This window comes from Canis lupus, chromosome 3 (assembly GCF_011100685.1).
Source record: "Canis lupus familiaris isolate Mischka breed German Shepherd chromosome 3, alternate assembly UU_Cfam_GSD_1.0, whole genome shotgun sequence".
Taxonomy (NCBI): domain Eukaryota; kingdom Metazoa; phylum Chordata; class Mammalia; order Carnivora; family Canidae; genus Canis; species Canis lupus.
In genome coordinates, this window is record NC_049224.1 from 20,529,799 (window position 1) to 20,550,178 (window position 20,380).

Genomic DNA, 20,380 nt, shown 5'->3' on the forward strand with positions numbered 1-20,380 from the left:
GAGTATGAAATTGGTTAATTGGTAATGCTTGGCACTTGCAAGTACTAAGTGACAGCTGTTACTATTTTCCATGCTTGACATACAGTTGATATAGAAGTTAACTTTTCTAGATTTTCTCTTGTTTGTTTCTGGCCAAGCACCTTATTATTTTGTTTGGCAGGTTTATGCTTTCAAGAACAATTTCATGTAATGGAAATCTGGGTTCTAGCCTTGCATCATCCACAGGTTTGATCTTGATTTGATCAATTAGTTGGAGGAGTGGAGGAGTTCAGATAAAATAATCTAAAATGTTTATGTAAGATAAAAGCATTTTAATTTTTTTAATAGGTGAGCATGTTGAACCTTTTTGGCTGTTTTGAGTACTCAACTGGAACTTATTTTTGTAGTTTTTTGTTTAATGGTGATCCTTGAAATGATGATACCAGGTACCACAGCTTGCCAGTGGCTATAAGTAATTCTCAAATTTTGAATTATTGGGTGATGTACAGATGATTTCTGTTATGTGTGTGGGTGTGTTTAATTCTAAATATAAGTTACTTGAAAAACATGCCCAAGGAAAGGTAGTTTCCTAAAATAACTCTACCTTGGTTTTTCATGTCACTGAGAATCTATTTCATAAAATTACTAAAATAACCTCCTAGTAAAATTGGAGTCCGATAAAACAAATACATTCTTTTCCTAGTTACAGTTTCACGTGTATATGTGCACTTTGCAATAATTTAAAAATGTTATAAACTTCGCTAAAATTTGCTTTGTTTTTATGTCTTATTTCCTGGAAGACTAATCAGATTTTCAGTAGTTTTTCACTTCTATCCAAAGGGCACCATGTAGATAAGCATGCTGTAGAATCAAAATAAATGTGGTAGTCAGATTTTATTGAAGTTCAATTCCCGTAAAGATGGTTGTATTTAACTCTCATGAAGTTACGTGTGGTTTTTCCTGAACTTTTTCTTCTGCAGCAAAGTTCTATTTTCATTAACTACACACTATTTTAAAGTAGAAGATGGTGGTGAAAGATCAGTCTGTGTTACCTTTGGATTTTTTTTCTTTGTGAAAGCAATGGCAGTCTTGATTGTGACAGAAAATTATCTGGAATTTGGACTTGAAACAGGTAATCATTTCATAGAAGTTTAAACATCAGTTTTGCTTTCTCAAGTGTTAATATTTTTTACTTCATTAAGTTTTATATCTGATATGTTTTTAAAATTAGGTTTGAGATGTATATTCTGTAATGTAAATAATGAACTTTTATTATTCTTAAGATCTTCCCTTTTTTGTTTCAGCTAAATTTTTTGTTACTTTTTTCCAAAAATGCTGCCCCCTCATTTTTTCCTTACAGTTAAATAAGTTTCTGCAATGCTGAAGTTTACTCACATAGATAAAGATGCAAATTTTGATGCAAATTTTATGCACACTTATGGAATGTACAAATATCAAAGGGATGTTTTCAAAGACTGTTCCTGCTAATAACCAAATTTTATTGCATTATGGCATACTAATTAGCACATGAAAGAGCTAAGCTAGTCACTTCAAGATTTAAGATGTTCTGTTTCCTAACATTTTATTTCCAAAGAAAGATTCTGTATTAAGAATTTTTTTTTCCCTGCAGGTTTTACAAATTTTTCAGATAGTGCGATGCAGTTTCTTGAAAAGCAAGGTTTAGAATCTCAGTAAGTTTTTAAAAATATTATCACTTAAGTTTAAATTTTTTCGTTTTTCGTAAAACAGCATTTATTATAAGTGGCTTTGTGTTTTTAAGCCTTGAAAAGAATTCCTTTTTAAAGTAGGACTTTTAGAAGTATCCTCACTTGTAATTTTTACATACGTATAAAGACAGTATGTTTCATAGAATTCCTATTTGGATTTGCTTTTATTTGATTTAATTCCAGAGATTAAATAAATTAATACCTGAGTCATATATCAAATTCTGTGTTTAATATGCAGGTTGGGTTGTTACCCGTATGGCTAGAGATGCCTGATTTAGTTTACACTTCACCAATATCCTTTATCAATAATTGAGTAAAAGCAGTCTTTTTGTAAAAGCTCACTTAGTTTTTGTTATTGTTATTATTGTGGTTTATAAAGTAATTGATTAGAGGAAAGGAAATTCCCAGAAAGTTGACTTACAGAACTTACTGTCTTTTTTTTTTTTTTTTAATTTTTATTTATAGGGGTCCTGTTTCAAAACTTACTTTCAAATTTTTCCTGGCTATTTTCTGTTCACTCATTGGGGCTTTTTTGACATTTCCTGGATTACGACTGGCTCAAATGCATCTGGATGCCCTGAATTTGGCAACAGAAAAAATTACACAGTAAGCGGAAAATGTACATAAGCACATGCAGATAAATATATGTTTTCCATCTTAATGAAGGTATATTATTGTAATGAAATAATTATTGTATTGAAAATTAATAACCATTTGATGTCACACTACTTCCTCTTCTATAAGCAGGTGTCTTTTATTCACTTCTAAATTTTAAGTCCTGTGATTAAAAACATACATCAATTACTAAATTTCTTTTTTTACTTGTTAAGAAATGGAAATACCAGTATTTATCTTCTTTTTAACTCAGAAGTCAGGGTTTATGATACTGTAATCTCTACAACTGAACAAAGGATCTATGGAAATTCTCTTAAATCAACAGTTTTTTAAAAAATATTTAAATTGTATGTAAATCTTATTTTTTTATTTAAAAATGGTTTGAAAGTTCACTCTATGCATAAGAAATGTATGTTTTTCTAAATTGATCTGTTTATGAGATTTTGTTAAATTCATACATTATTTGGGAATTGCTGCTACTGTACAGTATTGAATATCATAGATTACTTTTAACTGCCAAATTCTATTTTAATTATCAAATGGAGAACTCCTATTTGAATCCCTGCATATAGTTCAAAGCTCATTTACTACATTCTTTGTGGTTGCTATGATATTTTTTGTTGATGTTAGACACCTTAGCAGAACGACAGGTTTATATCTTTCAATTCATATCCAGACCCAAATTTCCATCTTGTCTTTATGTTTGCAGTAGAAGCTCAAGTTGAGAATATTCCATTTTGATTTATGTATATATTATCTTTGAGTTTCTCTGAGTGATCATTTTTAACATTTCTGCCCTTAAAGCCCTGTATTTAATGATGCTGATTCTCTGGTCTTTATATTCTTACTTATCTCTTACCTATGTCATTTTCCTTTAATTTTGAATCTTTTTTTGTTTTTCCTTCCCTCCATTTTTCTACATGTTGTGTTTGTGTGTGCATGCACACGTGTTTGCATGTGTGCCTACTTCTTCTCACCTCCCAGTACCCACTTCTTCATCCCTCTTTTTTTCCCCCCTCCTTTTACTCAGCATGCTCTTGGCTGCATCCTGTCTTTCTCCCAACATCCATCCATCTCTCTAATGGCTTCTTTTAAAACAAAACCTGTTTCTACCCCTCCTCTCTGCACACACACTTCAGTCCACTAACCCCAGTGTTAGGATTTAAATAAGCTGAAAGGGTGGGTGGAGGGGAGCCCTTCACCAGCTACTGAAACCGCTGTGGGCTGCTCCTTGATACTAGAGTGTTCCCTAGCAACACTGCATACCTAATACTGCTGCTTTCTTCCCCCGCACCCGGTGGTTTACCCAGGCTGGGGGATGAAAGAATCACTTTATAAAAACATTTAAAGCATTTAGTAGTGGTTTGGGATTGGGAGGGGGCACATCTTAGTTTTCTTTACAGTAAAACATAGCTTCTTTTTAAGATTTTTTCCTTTTGGGGTTTGGAGCTTTATTTTCAGTTTGTTGCAACTCCTGACTGTGTTTAGCACTCTGCCGTGATATAGGAGTGTGGGCAAGCTTGTTCTGTTGTGAGACTAGCATGATTGGCACAAAGGACAATGTTTCCCTCAGCCCCGTGCCCAGGCATTAGTCCTGTTTAATGCCAGAGCTTAGAACCAAAGTTCCACCGTTCCCTGTCAGGTGTTCATGGTTTTCTGACGCAGCCCTGTTTGCCTCACATGGATCACAGTCATTTGCACTGTAGTGAAGATTTTGAAATGTGTGTGCACGTGTGTATGCGTGTGTATTTAAAATCCTCCAGTTTAGCCCTTCACTGTGATTGATCATGAAAACAGAACATGGTAAAATAGAAGGATTCTCTTTTCTAAAATAAGAACAGTCTTTACCAGTTATCTATCTTTGTAGGGTACAAACTTGGGACAATAACTAACAGTGAAATTATAACTCAAACCTAAAACCTTTTGGTGTATTCAGTATATTGCCTTTCTGGAGTATGTACATTTTCTTGGTATGTATAGGATAGGGAAATGAACTTCATAATACTTCATGAAGAAATAAAAATATATGAATCATTTATAATTTTAACAGTGTTATTAAAACAGTATACATGATCATTGCATATTGAAAGTTTCCTTAGTTATAAGCTGTTGTAGTAGGTTCCATGTGCCATATGCCTTCTAGTGGACCTTGCTAATAATCACTGACTCTTACTTATATTTAATGAGGAGGCACTTTGTTTTAGCTTGCACTGAAAAAGTATCAAAAGATGATGCCTGTGTACTGACAATCCATTGGATTCATTGACTGTGTTAAGTTAGTCATTTAGGTACCTGTGTTATCAAATCAGGGATGTAGTAGGGGATTGTTAACACTAGAATAGAACTGAACACTGTTAGACTTTAGTGCTATATCTGCCTTTAACCTGTAATATTGCCATGAGCAAGTCATTTAACTTTCCTGAATCTAAATGTTCTCATTTGAAAAATTCAGATAATGAGGTAGTTTTGCAGGGGCTCAAATCAGTGTTGAGTAATAATGATAAATAGAAAATAATGATGACAGTAGTACCTTAATACAGAATACTGAAAATAAGTTTCTGTCTTCATTTTGTAAATTCCAAGTTTAATGTATTAATGTATTTTGTTCCTTGGTTTTTATATTTATTTCTTACATACTTTCAGAACATTGCTTCATATCAACTTCTTGGCTCCTTTATTTATGGTTCTGCTGTGGGTAAAACCAATCACCAAAGACTACATTATGAACCCACCATTGGGTAAAGAAAGTGTCCCTTTGTAAGTATGGGTATTTGAGGGCTGATTTTTGTTTCCTTAGAGAATCAAAACTGCTTTCCAAAATGGTATATACTATATTTAAGTTTTTTAACGATAATATTAGGATACTGGTTTTTTTTTTGATACTGTGTTTTTAAGCATTAATAGAAATGCTAAAAGATGTGTTCTAAAACTGAAGCTACAAATCATCATTTGACCTTTTCATGATCTTCCTTAATGAATGTGAATGATCATTAATCCACACTGATGTTATCTTGTACACTTGTAAGATTTTCTGTCTTCTCTCTTAATGTCCAGTTGCTATCTGACATTATTGTGTTTGGGGGCCTATTTTTAATATACTTTTTGCCGTTCTTTTTTTTTTCCTTAATTGTGAAAATTACGGAAGATAAAATGAGTAGTATAAATGGATACTCATATTCAGTCTTACTAGCATAAGAGTTGCTAGTATTTTCCATATTTACTTCACTTTTGTTTTGTTTTGTTTGATGTAGTAGTTTTTCAAGTGAATTAGGGATCTAACATATTCATCCCTAAGTACATGAGTATTCACCTCTAAGAAATAAGGACATTTTCTGGCATAGTATTATCATCATCCCTATCAAATAAAAAATAATGCCTTACCATTATTATCTAATATTAGGTCATATTTTCCTTTTTAACAGAAGAAGATAGTAAGGAAACACAGAAACAATTTATTAAAAGGTGCTAATAACTATACTTGATATATTAACTCATTAACCTTATGAAACTATGTTCCATAAGTAATAGAAAGTAATAGAAAGATTCAGACAAAGCTGGTTCAAACCCTACTTCTGATCTCACTGAAACTGTCATGTGAGGGAGATGATTTAACTTCACTGAGCCTCTGTTTCCCCATCTGGAAAATGAAGATAATAGTATCTACCTCACAAAGTTATCATTGGAATTAAATGAAAGAATGCATGTAATGCAACCAGCTGGAAGTAAATGCTTAATCAATGTTTCTTTCACTGCTTTGCCTTGTCAAAATTAAAGTAGAAAACCTTGACTAGTCATTGACTCCACAGTATACATTTTATATTATGTATTTCTTTTAGATCCTGGTACAGATTTGTCTTGGAGTATATAATCAGTGATGACCATGACTTTTTTTTTTTTTTTTAAGTTAATCTTATTGAACTAGGGAAGTATTCATTGAAGCTGTAATGTTTTTCCCCCACACAAGTAAGTCTTAATGATAATTTTAACTTGACAGATTCCCAGTGTTTTTAAAAGTAATTTCACACATTTCAACTGTCCTATTAAGCGCCTGATGTATGCTAGAGATTAGAATAGGTACGGAGCATGGTCTAACTGTTGCTTTCAAATTACTCGTGGTGTTAGCTTTTATCAAAGGAGAAACCATGGTCTTTTAAAAACATTAAGCCACGAAAGGACATCAGAAATTACCTCTGCTTCCTAAATTCCTTTAAGGATCCCTCTCCAGTCAACTGGGAAAAAAGTCATAAGGGTACATCTTCTACCTGGAATCCTCATTTTAGTCTTGAGGAATTGCTCATAACTGAGGCAGCTTGAGCTCATAGGTTAAGTGACTCGTTGGAGAGAAATCTGAGACCAATTTCTTCATTAATATATCAGAATTACTGGTTTTCCTAGGATCCCAGTCAGGAACTCAGCAGAGTGAGAGATTTATTCAAATATCTTTGTAATCAGACAAAATTCTATGCATGTGGTTCACTTCATAGTTCCAAAGACAGTCTCCTATAGTTTCCTTCTTTCTCCTGCTTTCCAGTGTAAGAGCTCTCAGCTTCTCTTCATTTTACAACCAGTTTTTTTTTTTTTTTTTCATGAAGGAGGGTAGATAGAGAAAAGGACCCCATGTATCCTCTACACGTTTCTTCTAGATATCTGTTACTAGTATTCTTTCGTGGTAGGTACATTATCTTTCTAGTTCTATTATACAAGTCAAAAGTATTATATAGAAAGTGTAGTATAGTGTGGGATACTTTTGTTTTATATCTCCAATTGTAACTAAATATAGGTATCATATATTTTATATGGTGAACACTGACACATATAACTAGATGTTAATGTATTTTGGTCTTTGAGAGCACCATATCAACTTTTTGATCTGTAGAATGACAGAAGCGACATTCGATACTCTGCGACTCTGGTTAATAATCCTGCTGTGTGCTTTGCGGTTGGCCATGATGCGCAGTCACCTACAAGCTTACTTAAACTTAGCCCAGAAATGTGTGGATCAAATGAAGAAAGAAGCAGGGCGAATAAGTACAGTTGAGCTACAGAAAATGGTAAGCTTCATACTGTAGTCACTGAAAAATAGCAAACACTGTATTGTAAGAAAACAAAGCATTTAACTTCCCTTACTGTTTTTTTAAAAGCATTTATTTATTTATTCATGAGAGACACAGAGAGAGAAGCAGAGACACAGGCAGAGGGAGAAGCAGGCTCCATGCAGGGAGCCCGATGCAGGACCCAATCCCAGTACTCCAGGATCACATCCTGAGCTGAAGGCAGACTCTCAACCACTGAGTCACCCGGGCATTCCTTAACTTCCCTTAATAGTAATTTTATCCCATAGTACTCTTGATGTTAAATAAATGGCATAATCCTAAATTGAAAGATACTGAAGAGATCTTGATCTGATTTTGGTGCTAAGTGAACAAACAGTCTCAGGTCCTCTTCCTGCCTTAGTACTTAAAGTATCATATAGTTTGGATTGCAGTGCTGTGGTATATCTACTGTTGCTAAATGAGACACCCCCCCCCCCACATTGATTTGGAAGACATTACAATATATTGTCTAGCCTTTAAGACTTACGAGGTAGGAAATATTAGTTTTAGTGACTAACTTGATTCCATGTGACATTATTCGAAGTATTTGAACATAAAATGTAAATAACTTAATGGGAATTTCAGAGAAAGAAAGGGCTAGGAATCCATCCACCATTATAGTTAACTGGATCTGTATAATCTGATCATGTCTTTTTTCAAAATTTGGTTTTGGGTACTTTATTCTTCACTGTCTTTCATAGTCAGGGGTGTTCATTAAGATTCAGACACTTTAAAAAAAAGATTTAGACACTTTGTTTTATCTTACGTATTTTCATTCTGTATAATTTTACCTCAGATTTTAGTTGAATATGTTCATATAGAATAGAGATTTAATGTTTTTATTTACTAGGGGTTTATGACTCAGCCTGTCATTTTTATTTAGTTTGATGTTTGTGGTGTCTGTCTAGAGATACAAGCATTTTGTTTTATATTTGAAATGTAAGTGAATATACTAATTGAATTTAAGTGGTTATTTTCTCCAATTTATATTAACCACTTAACTATTTTCAAAGAATTTATTTTAATATTTTCACATTTAAAAACTTGTCTTCAAACTGAGCCTTCCTGAAGTCAGTTTGGAGTCATTTATAATGAAGTGCAAACTTAATAGCATTTAGCTTCCTTCACATGATGGGATTACCTATCTCTTAAGCAATTCATTTTGACAATTATATGAAAGTTTAATTCACTCATAACATGTCACTTAAAAATGCTTTTGGTTGCAGGTGGCTCGAGTCTTTTATTACCTTTGTGTCATTGCCCTGCAGTATGTGGCACCTCTGGTAATGCTGCTTCACACAACTCTGCTTTTGAAAACACTAGGTAGGCCTGCCCTGGTAACTGGGAAATACGTTGTTTTACTTTCTACCTATAATGAATAATGCTTTTTGTTACCTACAAAGCAGTATGCTTCTTAAAATTGTTTTCTTTAAAAGTTTTAAGAAGAAATATGGTAAACTTTTAAAAGTTGATTCATAATATTGATTTTGAAAACTCAGGTCCATATAGTTCTAATAATATTATGCTTTATATATAGGAGCTGTCTGCTAAAGATTAATCCCCAAATTTACTGAGTAACTTGAGTGAGCACTCTTAGTCTTATTTATTTTGTATTGTAAAAAGGATTATAAAAGATTTTGCTAATGCCTGACATTTCAGTTATTATAAGGTAATTGTATACTTATATGAATTGCAGGGTCCTTTGGTGAGTTCTACTTTAGATATTGACAGGATAAAGATTTTTCAGCAGAAGAACAAAGTTCTCATATAAATCTGTTCACTAAACTATCAAGTTCCTGTGTTGTGTTATTCGAGAACTGTCTATTACTGTATTGATCATTTCCCTTTGCTGAGATCAGGCAGTCAGCCAGTGTGGGGGTTTAAGAAGCCCAAAGGAACTAAATGTATTATTTGGGTGGGCTTTGTAGATACCATAGATGATGATAGATGTAAATGGCCTTTAGGAATCTATGGAACATAAAGAGGTAGCTCAGTTATAAATTATGTGACTCATATCCTATCCAACATAGGAAAATATATGATGAAAAACTTTTGGAAGCTATTAATAGTCTCTCACATTGAAATCATAGATAGTTTCTGAGAAAGAAATTTATTCTGATATTCTAAAGGTAGAAAAGATTTCTAAGAAGTTACTGAGTCTTTCCCTGTCATTCCAGTAGAGGTAGTTGATTAATGTATTCTACAAGGGAGAAAATTGTTATTATTATTTTACCAGGTTTTAGTGCAGCTAATTAAAAGTAAATTAGACTTTTATCTCTACTTTTACTGATATAAGACCAGCTTGTAGTCTAATCAAATTAAATGACTTTTTTTTTTTTTTTAACCGGGTATGTAGAAACTCTATGTTACTTCATTTTCAATAGGAAATAGTTTGTTATGCTACTAAATTTCTTGTTTTTAATTTCAAGTATATGTTAAAGATTTTCGTTTCAATTAGAAGCCTTGGAATTGTTACTCTTCAAGTTTTACTTGTGTCTTGAATTTTCTAGGTAATCATTCCTGGGGGATTTATCCAGAATCTAGCTCTACCTTGCCAGTGGATAATACTCTACCCTCCAATTCTGTTTCCTCTGAATTACCATCTGCTGATGGGAAGATGAAGGTAACTGTTACACAAATAACAGTGGCACTGAGCAGCTTAAAAAATATTTTCACTCCTCTGCTTTTTCGAGGACTTCTGTCTTTTCTGACCTGGTGGATTGCTGCTTGTCTCTTTTCTACAAGCCTTTTTGGGCTTTTCTATCACCAGTATCTGACTGTGGCATGAATCTTAATTAACAAAAACGGATATCCAAGTCACACTCGAAATTGAAATATTTGTGCTGTCGGAAACCAGAAGAAAGCAAATACAAAGGAAAAAAAAACATATCAGAATATTTTGTTTTAAATGCTTCCTCTGTATTCTCAGGGTGAATCAATGGTATAATATTTAAAATTACAGAGTAGATTATTAACTGCTATACTGTGGCATTGGAATTTTAACTCCTTGTATTAACTAATGTGAGAGGGCTATCTACAGGGGTAATACTTTTGATTACCTTGGTTTACAGAAACCTCCAGCAGTCTTTGAAACTTCTCATTTGACTCCACTTATTGATTGATTGCTCTTAATGGTATAAAGGTACTGTTAATATTCATATTGGCTGCCTATAGAACAATCTTCAAACTGAGCCATGCTTTGGGGGAGGGAAAGGAGCTAAAATCACTTCTGTTGGTAGTATGTTAGTCACTCTTCAAACAACAATAGCAAAATCCAACAGAAAGGACGAAATAGCTACTGTATATTACAGTAAAGAAAGCTGCATAGTAATTTTAAATTTTATGGAGATGTACATGCTTAATATCTACAAGTACTGCTGCTTGAGAGTAGCAAGAATATTGTTTTAAAATGTATTCTATCCAATTTGAGGGATCTTTTAATATGATTGGCTATATGAACATTTGCAATCTTGCTAATAGGCTTGGAACTCCCATATTTTATTCTGTGATCCTAAATATAGTTCTTTTATTAGTCTAAAGATATTTATCAACATTGATCAGACTTTTAAAAATTTACTTTAATCCTGCTGACTACCTGTATGTATTGTATATATTATATATTAAATATATAATATATTGAGATTATAAAAGGTGAAAATATTGGATCCTTATATTTTAAGTTGCTGAATGTATATTAAATGTGGTTGAATGAGATGTGTTTGTATCTAGAAATTTTCTTTCTTTTTGGAATGAGATTAAAATATGTTTTGAAAGTTCATCAGATCAAGCAATTTATTTGTGTTACCTATGTGTGAGACTGCTTAGGATTTTATAAGTACTTGGGATGATTTCTCCCAAATTAAAATTGTTTTTCTGTCATTTTCAAAAAACAGAACTTTTCCCGCTAACCAAATCTACAGGAATCATTTAAACCCATGGTAAATAGGAATTCGTTTAGGTTTATGGTGTTTAGAATAAGAAATGTTAATAATTTTTTTTACAGAATGAAATTGAAGGTAACTTGAATGAAAAATTCATAGGAAGTGAAAAAAGATCTAAAAATGTTTTTGATGCTTTGTTTATCTAAAACCCCAAATTAAGAGCTTCAGTTATAAAGGGAATGAATATAAGGGATAAATAAAGTCTGTTTCCTTTTTCAACAAATAGCAGAATTTATAGATAAACATTCTTCCATTGAATGTTCTTGAGAGGCTATATGTTAGTGCTATGGTTTCAGTGCTATTGTCACTATTGAAAGAAATTTTGAATCTCTTTTGGAATTTCAAGGTTTGTGGTTCACATTCATTTGAATAATCACAGTACAGCAAGTTCCTGTCTTTTGGTATAGATTAAGTATTGTGGAATTAGCTGACATTTCTAAATATGAGTGAGTAATAAGTGCTTAATTTGGATAAAACTCTGGTTGATATGAATTATTAATATAGCCTAATGGTAGTTCATGTGTATTTCCAAAAGGAACATTCCAAATACATCTTGAGATAACAGCATCCACTAAAATAAGTGTCTTTTAATAAGATTATAGCAAAGCATGATATTTATTTTGTATGTGAAAGTTCTCACATGTTGGATTTGAAAAGAACCTCACCTGATACTTATAAAACCATTTTTATTGAAGAGCTATGTTTTTAAAACTATAATTTAAGTTATTATTTTGAGTTTCAAAGATTGTACCATGGTATTATATAGGGTGGGGCAGGGGGAGGCATAGAATTTATTATTGGATGAAATAACCTGCATTTCTAAAATACTATTGATTCACTCTTTTTAGACTTGAATTCTCCCTAAGTGTACTGTGAACTTGTTCAAACTGCACATTAATTTAAGTAATGGGTTTGGTTTAGGTTTTTTTTAGCCTTTCCAAACAAATTTGAAGAATATGATGGTTGTAACTACTAACTGGTTTATTTAAGCATCTTGTCTATGTATACAAATTCTGTTTCTGAGTGTAAAGGGTTTATACTTTCTGTAAATCAAATAATATTTTTTAATTGAGATATAATTGACATATAACATTGTATTTGCTTTAGATGTACAACATAATTTTATATATATATATATTTTATATATATATAGCAAAATGATTCCAAATAATATTTTAATATTCTTAGGCCAGTAGAATTCTTTTATTATTTATGTTGGGCTCTAGTCAATATAAATAAGTGCTTCATAGATCAGTTATTTTATATTTTTGTTAAATTAACTAGGAATCCTTATAATCTTGTTTCATATGATTTGTGGAATTGCTTTTGACAATATGTTGATTCCTGTCCCCCCCAATTCCCTGCCCATTACATGATAAAAATCCAAGCTGTATTCTCCCTCCTACCCCCATTGATGTGTCTGAAATGAAAAGCATATAATTTTATCTTAATATCCGTATGCATTTTGATTATCTTTGGCATTTTCCCCAGAATTCCAATTGCTATGCTTAAATGACCAACGCATCCAAGCAGAATGGGCTCATTGTCTTATTGTTTCTGATATAAATATCATTGGTAAAATAGTGACATTTCTTCTTGAGTTATGATTCAGAACAGATATTCATCCATTAATGGAATTGATAGGTCCAGGAAGCAATAAGTAGAATTCATTATGAAATCTATAATTGGAACTTCACTGGATAGATTTTATTCTTTCAAATGAAAGATTAAATTCTCAGTACTGAAAAGCATAGGGTCTCAACATTCTCTGAATTCAAACACACTTTCTGAGCCATCTCATAATTGAAAATGGTCTATCATGGTATATGGCTCTATTCAGCAAAATAAAACTAAGTGATTTTTGAATGTAGATCATCCCACATCTTCACAGACCTTTAGGTGGCCTAAAGAATCAGATTTAAACACAATTATGATCTGAGACCATGAGCCCAGTATCTCAGATATTTCTACAATATTGTCTTTTAACTCCTACTTGTCTCATTATGTCTGTACCCTGGCTTCATAACTGAGCTGGTTATGTGCCATGATAACTCTGACATGGACACTAAGGATGATCACAAAACTAATGTTAACCTTTCTCTTCTTTAAAGTGGTAAAAATTTTACTTAGTCTTTTTTTTTTCTTCCTAAGAAAAAAGAAAAACCAGATATAGCTTGTCCATATGCTTATTTTATGTTAAAATTGAACTCCTTTCTTTTTAGCTACAAACTATTATGTTGGGTGGGCCTCTCTTTAGTGATTCAGAGTGTGTATTTTCTATTTCATTGTTGAAATGTTTCTTTTCCCCTTATAATTCCCTGTATATGGTTACTCCCCTCCTTTCTCTCACTTGGCAGAAGACCTATTCATCGTCTTAAATGAAGAAACAATATAATTTTATGGAAAGAATGTTAGTTTAATAATCAAGAAATATCCCATTGCTGCCTTCAGTTAGCTATTTTTTGCACTTACTAAGTGTTCAACCTCTACTAATTAAATAGAATTGAAGTATCATCACTTTTGACCTCAGTTTTATCATAAAATAAAAAAATTTACATTAAATGTATGGCTATATATTTGTACAGCTGGTATCAATTTTTTGTGTGTGTTAGCATGAGAAAAATGAATAGCAATTTTTGGCTTCAGGAGCAGTCACAGATCAGGTTAGAGGACATTCACTTTTCCTTGGAAATAACTTCACCAAGTGTTTTTTTCAGAAACATTTTGCTTTGTACTCTTTTAATTATTCATTCAGTAAATATTTATTTGGTATCTATAATATTCCAGAAACTACCCTACATACAACAGTGAACAAAACCTCAAAATTCTTCCCCTCGAGCTTAGAGTCTGGTTCAGGAATGCAACTAAATGAATATGAGTCAAATGTAGGAGATGTTAGTGATCTAATAAGTGGAGATTGGGGAGGAATCAGGGAAGGGAGAAAGAATATGAAGATGGAGGATAGGGATAAAGTAAAATTTTAAGCAGAGCATTGAGAGAAAGCCTCACTGAGAAAGTAATTGGAGTAATGACTGACTTGTAGGAAGTAAGACCCTTCATAGTGGGTTTTTTGTTTTTTTTTTTTTCTTATGATCCCTGTAGTTTATTTGTTGACAAAACACCTCGATTGCTTGGACTTTGCTATTTGTGTGCTCACTAACGAAATACTTGAAAAGATAAACAGTATTATATTTCCGATTCGGTGTATTGTACAGAAAGGATTATAGGCATTATATGCTGCTTGTTTGCCAATGAACAGTAAAGCATGTAAGAAATATAATCTGAGTCCGCTTGTTATAGTTTTTCTGTCAAGTGCTTTTTAACTTAATTCAGACATGTTTACATTTTATTTTAGTAGAACTTTTAAAGACTCAAAGGATTTTAAATGAGTTACAGGACCCTGGAGCAATATGATATGTCCACTTGGCAGACAAATTTTGCCCACCAGTTCTTTTATCTGTCAGATAATCTGTTACACAGAGGTAATTAACAAAGGGTAACATGGCTGAGGACAAATTTGATTAATAGCATCTTAGCAAAATTTTAAATGTTATAACACAATTTGAGTAAATCAAGTGTACCCACTGCTGAAGTATTAAAAATGAAAGAGATGTATTTTTTAAAATAGTTCTTTACAAAAATTAGCTTTAACATCTATTTTATTTGGAATGCATTTTTCTTTCTGTAATTCTAGTGAAACAATTTATATTTATGAATAGAAAATTCTAAAAGACTAAACAAACGAAACTAGTTTCGTTAGTAGAATTACTTTAAGGAGCAATGATAAGTTACAGGAATTACTCTGTGTTTATGTGTATATTTTTTTAAGATTTTTTATTTATTTATTCATAGAGACACAGATAGAGAGAGAGGCAGAGACACAGGCAGTGGGAGAAGCAGGCTCCACGCAACAAGCCTGATGTGGGACTCGATCCCGGGTCTCCAGGATCACACCCCGGGCTGCAGGCGGCGCTAAACTGCTGCGCCACCGGGGCTCCCCTTTATGTATATATTTTTAACGTTTCCTCAGAGCATGAACTGTAACTTTTTTCCACATATTTAAATTTCTATCATTATAGTAAATGGTCGCTGTACCGGTTTTTTTGTTTTTTGTTTTTTTTTTTGATGTACTGGTTTTGATAAGTGGCTTATGTCTAAAGTTGATACTCTGGCAACTGAATGGTCTGTTGAAATTGAGTATCAACATCAGAGAAAAAAACTGAATTGTAGGAAAAACCCAAAATTTTATTTTTCAAATTTTATTTATTTTTAAAGATTTTATTTATTTATTCATGAGAGACAGAGAAAGAGAGAGAGAGGCAGAGCATAGGCAGAGGTAGAAGCAGGGAGCCCATGCAGGGAACCCAATATGGGACTCAATCCGAGGACCCCAGGATCACGCCCTGAGCCGAAGGCAGATGCTTAAACAGCAAGCTGCCCAGGCATCCCTATTTTTCAAACTTTAATCATTTAAAGTTTTTTTAATTTAGTGAAATATTAAAGGAGTACCATTGCAACAATGGAAAAAGCAGAGTCTTTTCAACTCTTGGTACTAGAATAATGAGATATCCACATTTTAAAAAGTGAACCTCAATCTTTCATTTGTAGTCTATAGTACCTCAGACTACACACAAAATTGAATTCAAGAGAGACCACATACCTCATTTTAAAAGCTAAAACCATATAGTTTTTAGAGGAAGTTATAAGAATAGTTTGGTCATTTTAGGGATGGGCAAAGGTTTCTTAGTATGTAAACAACAATCATAAAATTTGTTTTAGTGATAAAATAGATTTCATACAGATTAAAAACTTCTCATCAAAAAACCTGTTAAGAAAATAGACACGTCATAGTTTGAGATTAGAATACTTGTGAAATGAGACAGAGGACTGGTGTTCAGGATGATATATAAACAGTTACTGAAAAGAAAAGATTAAGGACTGAGCAAGAAATTTAAATAGAGACTTCACAGTTGACCATAAAGCACATGAAAAAGTACTCATCTCTGGCAGTTTTAATGTGATGATCCTTGTTGTTACAATTTTCTTAAATTTCTTGTACTGAATTTGTTGAGGTTCTTAGATCACCAGGTTTTCATCTCAGGTCAAGTTAAAGACTTGACTGGTTTTTCCATTTTGAGAAAAGAAATCAAAATGCGGTTGCAATGCATTGTTGGATTTTACAATTTTTTTGACAGCTCTTTTGCAGAAAAAGGTGTTGAAAAGAGTGTTCAATTCTTAAAAGTTAGGATGGTTCAATAAAATGTTAAGTACTAGCACTATCTAGATCATGCATAAAGATTTTTCAATTATGTGATCAGACATGCAATAAATTTGATAATAGTTTTCTTTGCCTCTTTTAAGTATTGATTCTGCTTGAGAGTTCTTGGCAGATGGAGGGGATTTTAGTTTTCACATTTTAAGTGGAAGAGCACTTTCTGGTTTTGTCACTTAGAGTACCACTTTAGAAGTACCATGTTTGTAATTATTAATCTAATTTGCTGATTGTAAAGCACCAAAAAACTTTTTGTTATTTTTTAAAAGGTGAATTTATTTCACAACTCATTGGCACTGTTTTGTTTAGGTGATTTTTCCTGTGTTTATTTTGGATAGTTTTTATGGCTATGTCTTGAAGCTGACTAATTTTTTTTTATAGTTTCTAATCTGGTGCTTAAGTCATCCACTGTATTTTTCATCTTGGGTCCTTTTTTTAATCTCTAGAAGTTCAATTTGGTTATTTCCTACATGTCTCTCTTTAACAGGTTTATACTTTCTTGAAAATACAGAATATAATTTATAATAATTGATTCAATGTATTGGTCTGGTAATTTTTTTTTTTAAGTAGGTTCCACACCTAGCATGAATCCCAACAAGGGGCTTGAACTCATGACCCTGATGAGATAAAAAGTTGGATGCTTAACCAACTGAGCCACCAGGTGCCCCAATTTCTTTCATTTTCTGTCTCACTTTGGAACTTTGTGTGTGTGTGTGTGTTTAAATTTTATTTATTCATGATAGAGAGAGAGAGAGAGGCAGAGACACAGGCAGAGGGAGAAGTGGGCCCCATGCAGGAAGCCTGACGTGGGACTCGATCCCAGGACTCCAGGATCACGCCCTGGGCCAAAGGCGGGTGCTAAACTGCTGAGCCACACAGGGATCCCTGGACCTTGTGTGTATTGATTAATTTTTCTTCTCATTGTGGTTCATATTTTCTACTTTATTTGCCTTCTTGAAACTCTTTGGATGGCAAACACTGAATTTAGCCTTTGTGGGTACTGAATATTTTTGTATTTCTTTAAATATTCCTGAGCTTTTTTCTGGGATGCAGCTAAGTTACTAGGAAACCTAGGAGACACTTGATTCTTTTGATTTGCTGTTAAGACAGGGGCAAAGAGCAGCTTTTAACTTGGTGCTAATTTTTACCTACCAGTGAGGAAATACCCTTCTGAATACTCTACCAATCCCCATTTTGAGTCCTGGGAACAGGAACTGTCCCCAATCATTTGAGTCCTAAGGATTGTCTACCTGTCCCTTTCTGGTGGTTCTTTCCCCAACATTGAGTAATTTCCTCAAATGCATCCATTGATCAGAACTCAGCTGAAGACATACATGAAAGAACTCTCTGCCAATCTCTAGAGCTCCCCTCTGCAACTCTCCTTTCTGATCACTCTTCTCTGATTTTTAGTTGCCTTTTCCTCCACCAGATTCTCAACTCAGGGAAACCACTGGGTTCAGGTTAGTTTCTTTTTCCCTGTGCTGTGGCTAGAGTGCTTCAGTCAGTAAACTAGAACAGAGTTCACTTCATAATTTCCTTCTTTCAGGGATTACAGTCCTGTGCTGCCCTTTCAATAGTTCTATAGGATAGAATACATCTGATCCCTACTAATTTCATTGTGGCTGGAAGTAGAAGGCCCCAACTTCTGAGTTTTAATTTTTTTATTAGAGAATTTCTATTCTCCATGAAGAGTCTGTTCAGAGACAGCCTTCTATTCACATACTATTTTAAAATATGTATCACTCAACATCGTTTGTCATCAGGAGAATGCAAATTTGAACCACATGAGGTATTGCTATATATCCACTGGAATGGTTAAAATGGCTCAGTGATTGAGCATCTGCCTTTGGCTCAGGTTGTGATCCTGGGGTCCTGGGATTGAGTCCTGCATCAGGCTCTCCAGTGGGAGCCTGCTTCTCCCTCTGCCTATGTCTCTGCCTCTCATGAATAAATAATAAAATCTTTTTAAAAATAGAAAAAATAAAGATAAAAACTCTGAGGGCATCTGGGTGGCTCAGTTGGTTAAACATCCAACTCTTGATCTCTGCTCAGGTCTTGATCTCTGCTCAGGTCTTGATCTCAGGGTCAAGAGTTTAAGCCCTGTGAGGCTACTTAAAAACAAGCCTCTGATACCACTAAATGGTGACAAGGATATGAAGCAACTGGAATACTCAGACTTTGTGCTACAGCTACACTAGAAATGGCACAGTCTCTTTGTTAAAAGTTAGTAGTTTTGTTTTATGAAACTAAGAAAATATACCTGCCCAACAACCCTTAAGTGTTTACTCAAGAGAAATAAAAAATATATTCACCAAAAAGACTTAAGAATATTCATAGCAGCTTTATTCATAATAGCCCCAGACTGAAAACAGCACAGGTGTCCGTCATTAGTAGAATAGACACATCAGTGTATGGGTTCAGTGGAATACTCAGCATAGTGGTGCATAACAATACACACACAGTGACTTCATCATAAAGGGGACAGGATGAGAATGGGGGGAAAATGCTAGTTTGACAGTGGAGAAACCTAGTAACCTGTATCCCAACAAAGTGCTCATGGTTAACGTCAGTGAATTATGTTAATAGTATGTACCCTTAATATGATGTAATGAGAATAGCACTTTTTTGCTGTGGTCCTCCTCCCCAGAACCCATAACACCAGTATGTATAATCATGAGGAAAACATCAAAAGAGGTCCCAATTGAAGGACATTTTATAAAATATCTGACCAATAGTTCTCAGAACTTTCAAGAATATAAAAAAGAAGGAAATTCTGAGAAATTGTTAGAGCCAAGATGAGACTAAGGAGACATAATGACTAAATATAATGTTGTATCCTAGATGGGATCCTGGGAGAGAAAAGGGCTTTAGGTAAAAACTAAGGAAATCTGAACAAAGTATGGACTTTAGATAATAATGATGTTTCAGTATTGGTTCATTAGTTGTGATAAATGTACCATAATATAGGATGTTAATAAAAGGAGCAACTGAATATGGGGTATATAGATCTTTTATACTATATTTCCAATTTTTCTGTAAATCTGAAACTTTTCTAAAAGTTTTTAAAATATATATGAAATTGGGGGCACCTGGGTGGCTCAGTGGTTGAGCGTCTGCCTTTGGCTCAGGTTGTGATCCTGGGGTCCTGGGATCGAGTCCCACATTGGACTCTCTGCGGGGAGCCTGCTTCTCCCTCTGCCTATGCCTCTGCCTCTCTGTGTCTCTCATGAATAAATAAATAAAATCTTAAAATATATATGAAGTTTATCTACAGTTTATTAAAGTTAGATAAATATTAGACTCCAAGAATGCTAAGAACAGAGCTTATAATTTTCTGAATACAATGGAGTGTTTATTGTAATATATTCTTCATGAAGCTAAGTTGATACAATTTTAAGGTTCTTTATTCTAAGATTGTTTTAGAGTTTGTGATGTTAAAATAACTTTTGCTTTGAAATGACACTAATCAGTAGATTTGGTCTACTACTTTACAATCATTTAAAAAGTTAGTTAAAAAAATAAAATAAAATAAAAAGTTGGTTATTAGTCCCTGAAATAAAAAAAAAAATCTGAGAGCCATAGCCTTTATCAGTTCATTACCTGAAAACTTTAAGAAAATTTATCATCCTCTGGGTAGTGCTAAAATGCTATTTCTCTATGGTACTTTTCTTATGTCTACCTTTTAAGAGTCCAGATATGTATCTGATCCTTTCCGACACCCTTGAGCAAAGGAAATAAAAGTAGAAGAACCAG

The 20,380-nt window shown here is 33.3% G+C and overlaps 1 protein-coding gene and 1 long non-coding RNA gene across 16 annotated transcripts in view; one reads left to right on the forward strand and one right to left on the reverse strand.

Annotated features, from left to right (window-relative positions):
• Window positions 1–13,917, forward strand: part of TMEM161B (transmembrane protein 161B) — a 71,114-nt gene extending 57,197 nt beyond the window's left edge. For 13 of the 15 annotated variants that reach the window (XM_038532387.1, XM_038532384.1, XM_038532382.1 and 10 more), the window contains 7 exons: window positions 960–1,111; window positions 1,610–1,670; window positions 2,172–2,312; window positions 4,965–5,078; window positions 7,198–7,372; window positions 8,641–8,737; window positions 9,925–10,282. In XM_038532387.1, the coding sequence (XP_038388315.1) occupies window positions 960–1,111; window positions 1,610–1,670; window positions 2,172–2,312; window positions 4,965–5,078; window positions 7,198–7,372; window positions 8,641–8,737; window positions 9,925–10,202 (1,018 nt within the window). In that variant the 3' untranslated portion in view covers window positions 10,203–10,282. Of the gene's footprint in view, window positions 1–959; window positions 1,112–1,609; window positions 1,671–2,171; window positions 2,313–4,964; window positions 5,079–7,197; window positions 7,373–8,640; window positions 8,738–9,924 lie in introns of all 15 variants that reach the window. The other 2 variants (XM_038532379.1, XM_038532393.1) reach the window with 2 other exon arrangements.
• LOC111095145 overlaps window positions 1–20,380 on the reverse strand; it is a 60,584-nt gene that overhangs the window by 19,075 nt on the left and 21,129 nt on the right. The window lies entirely within an intron of this gene.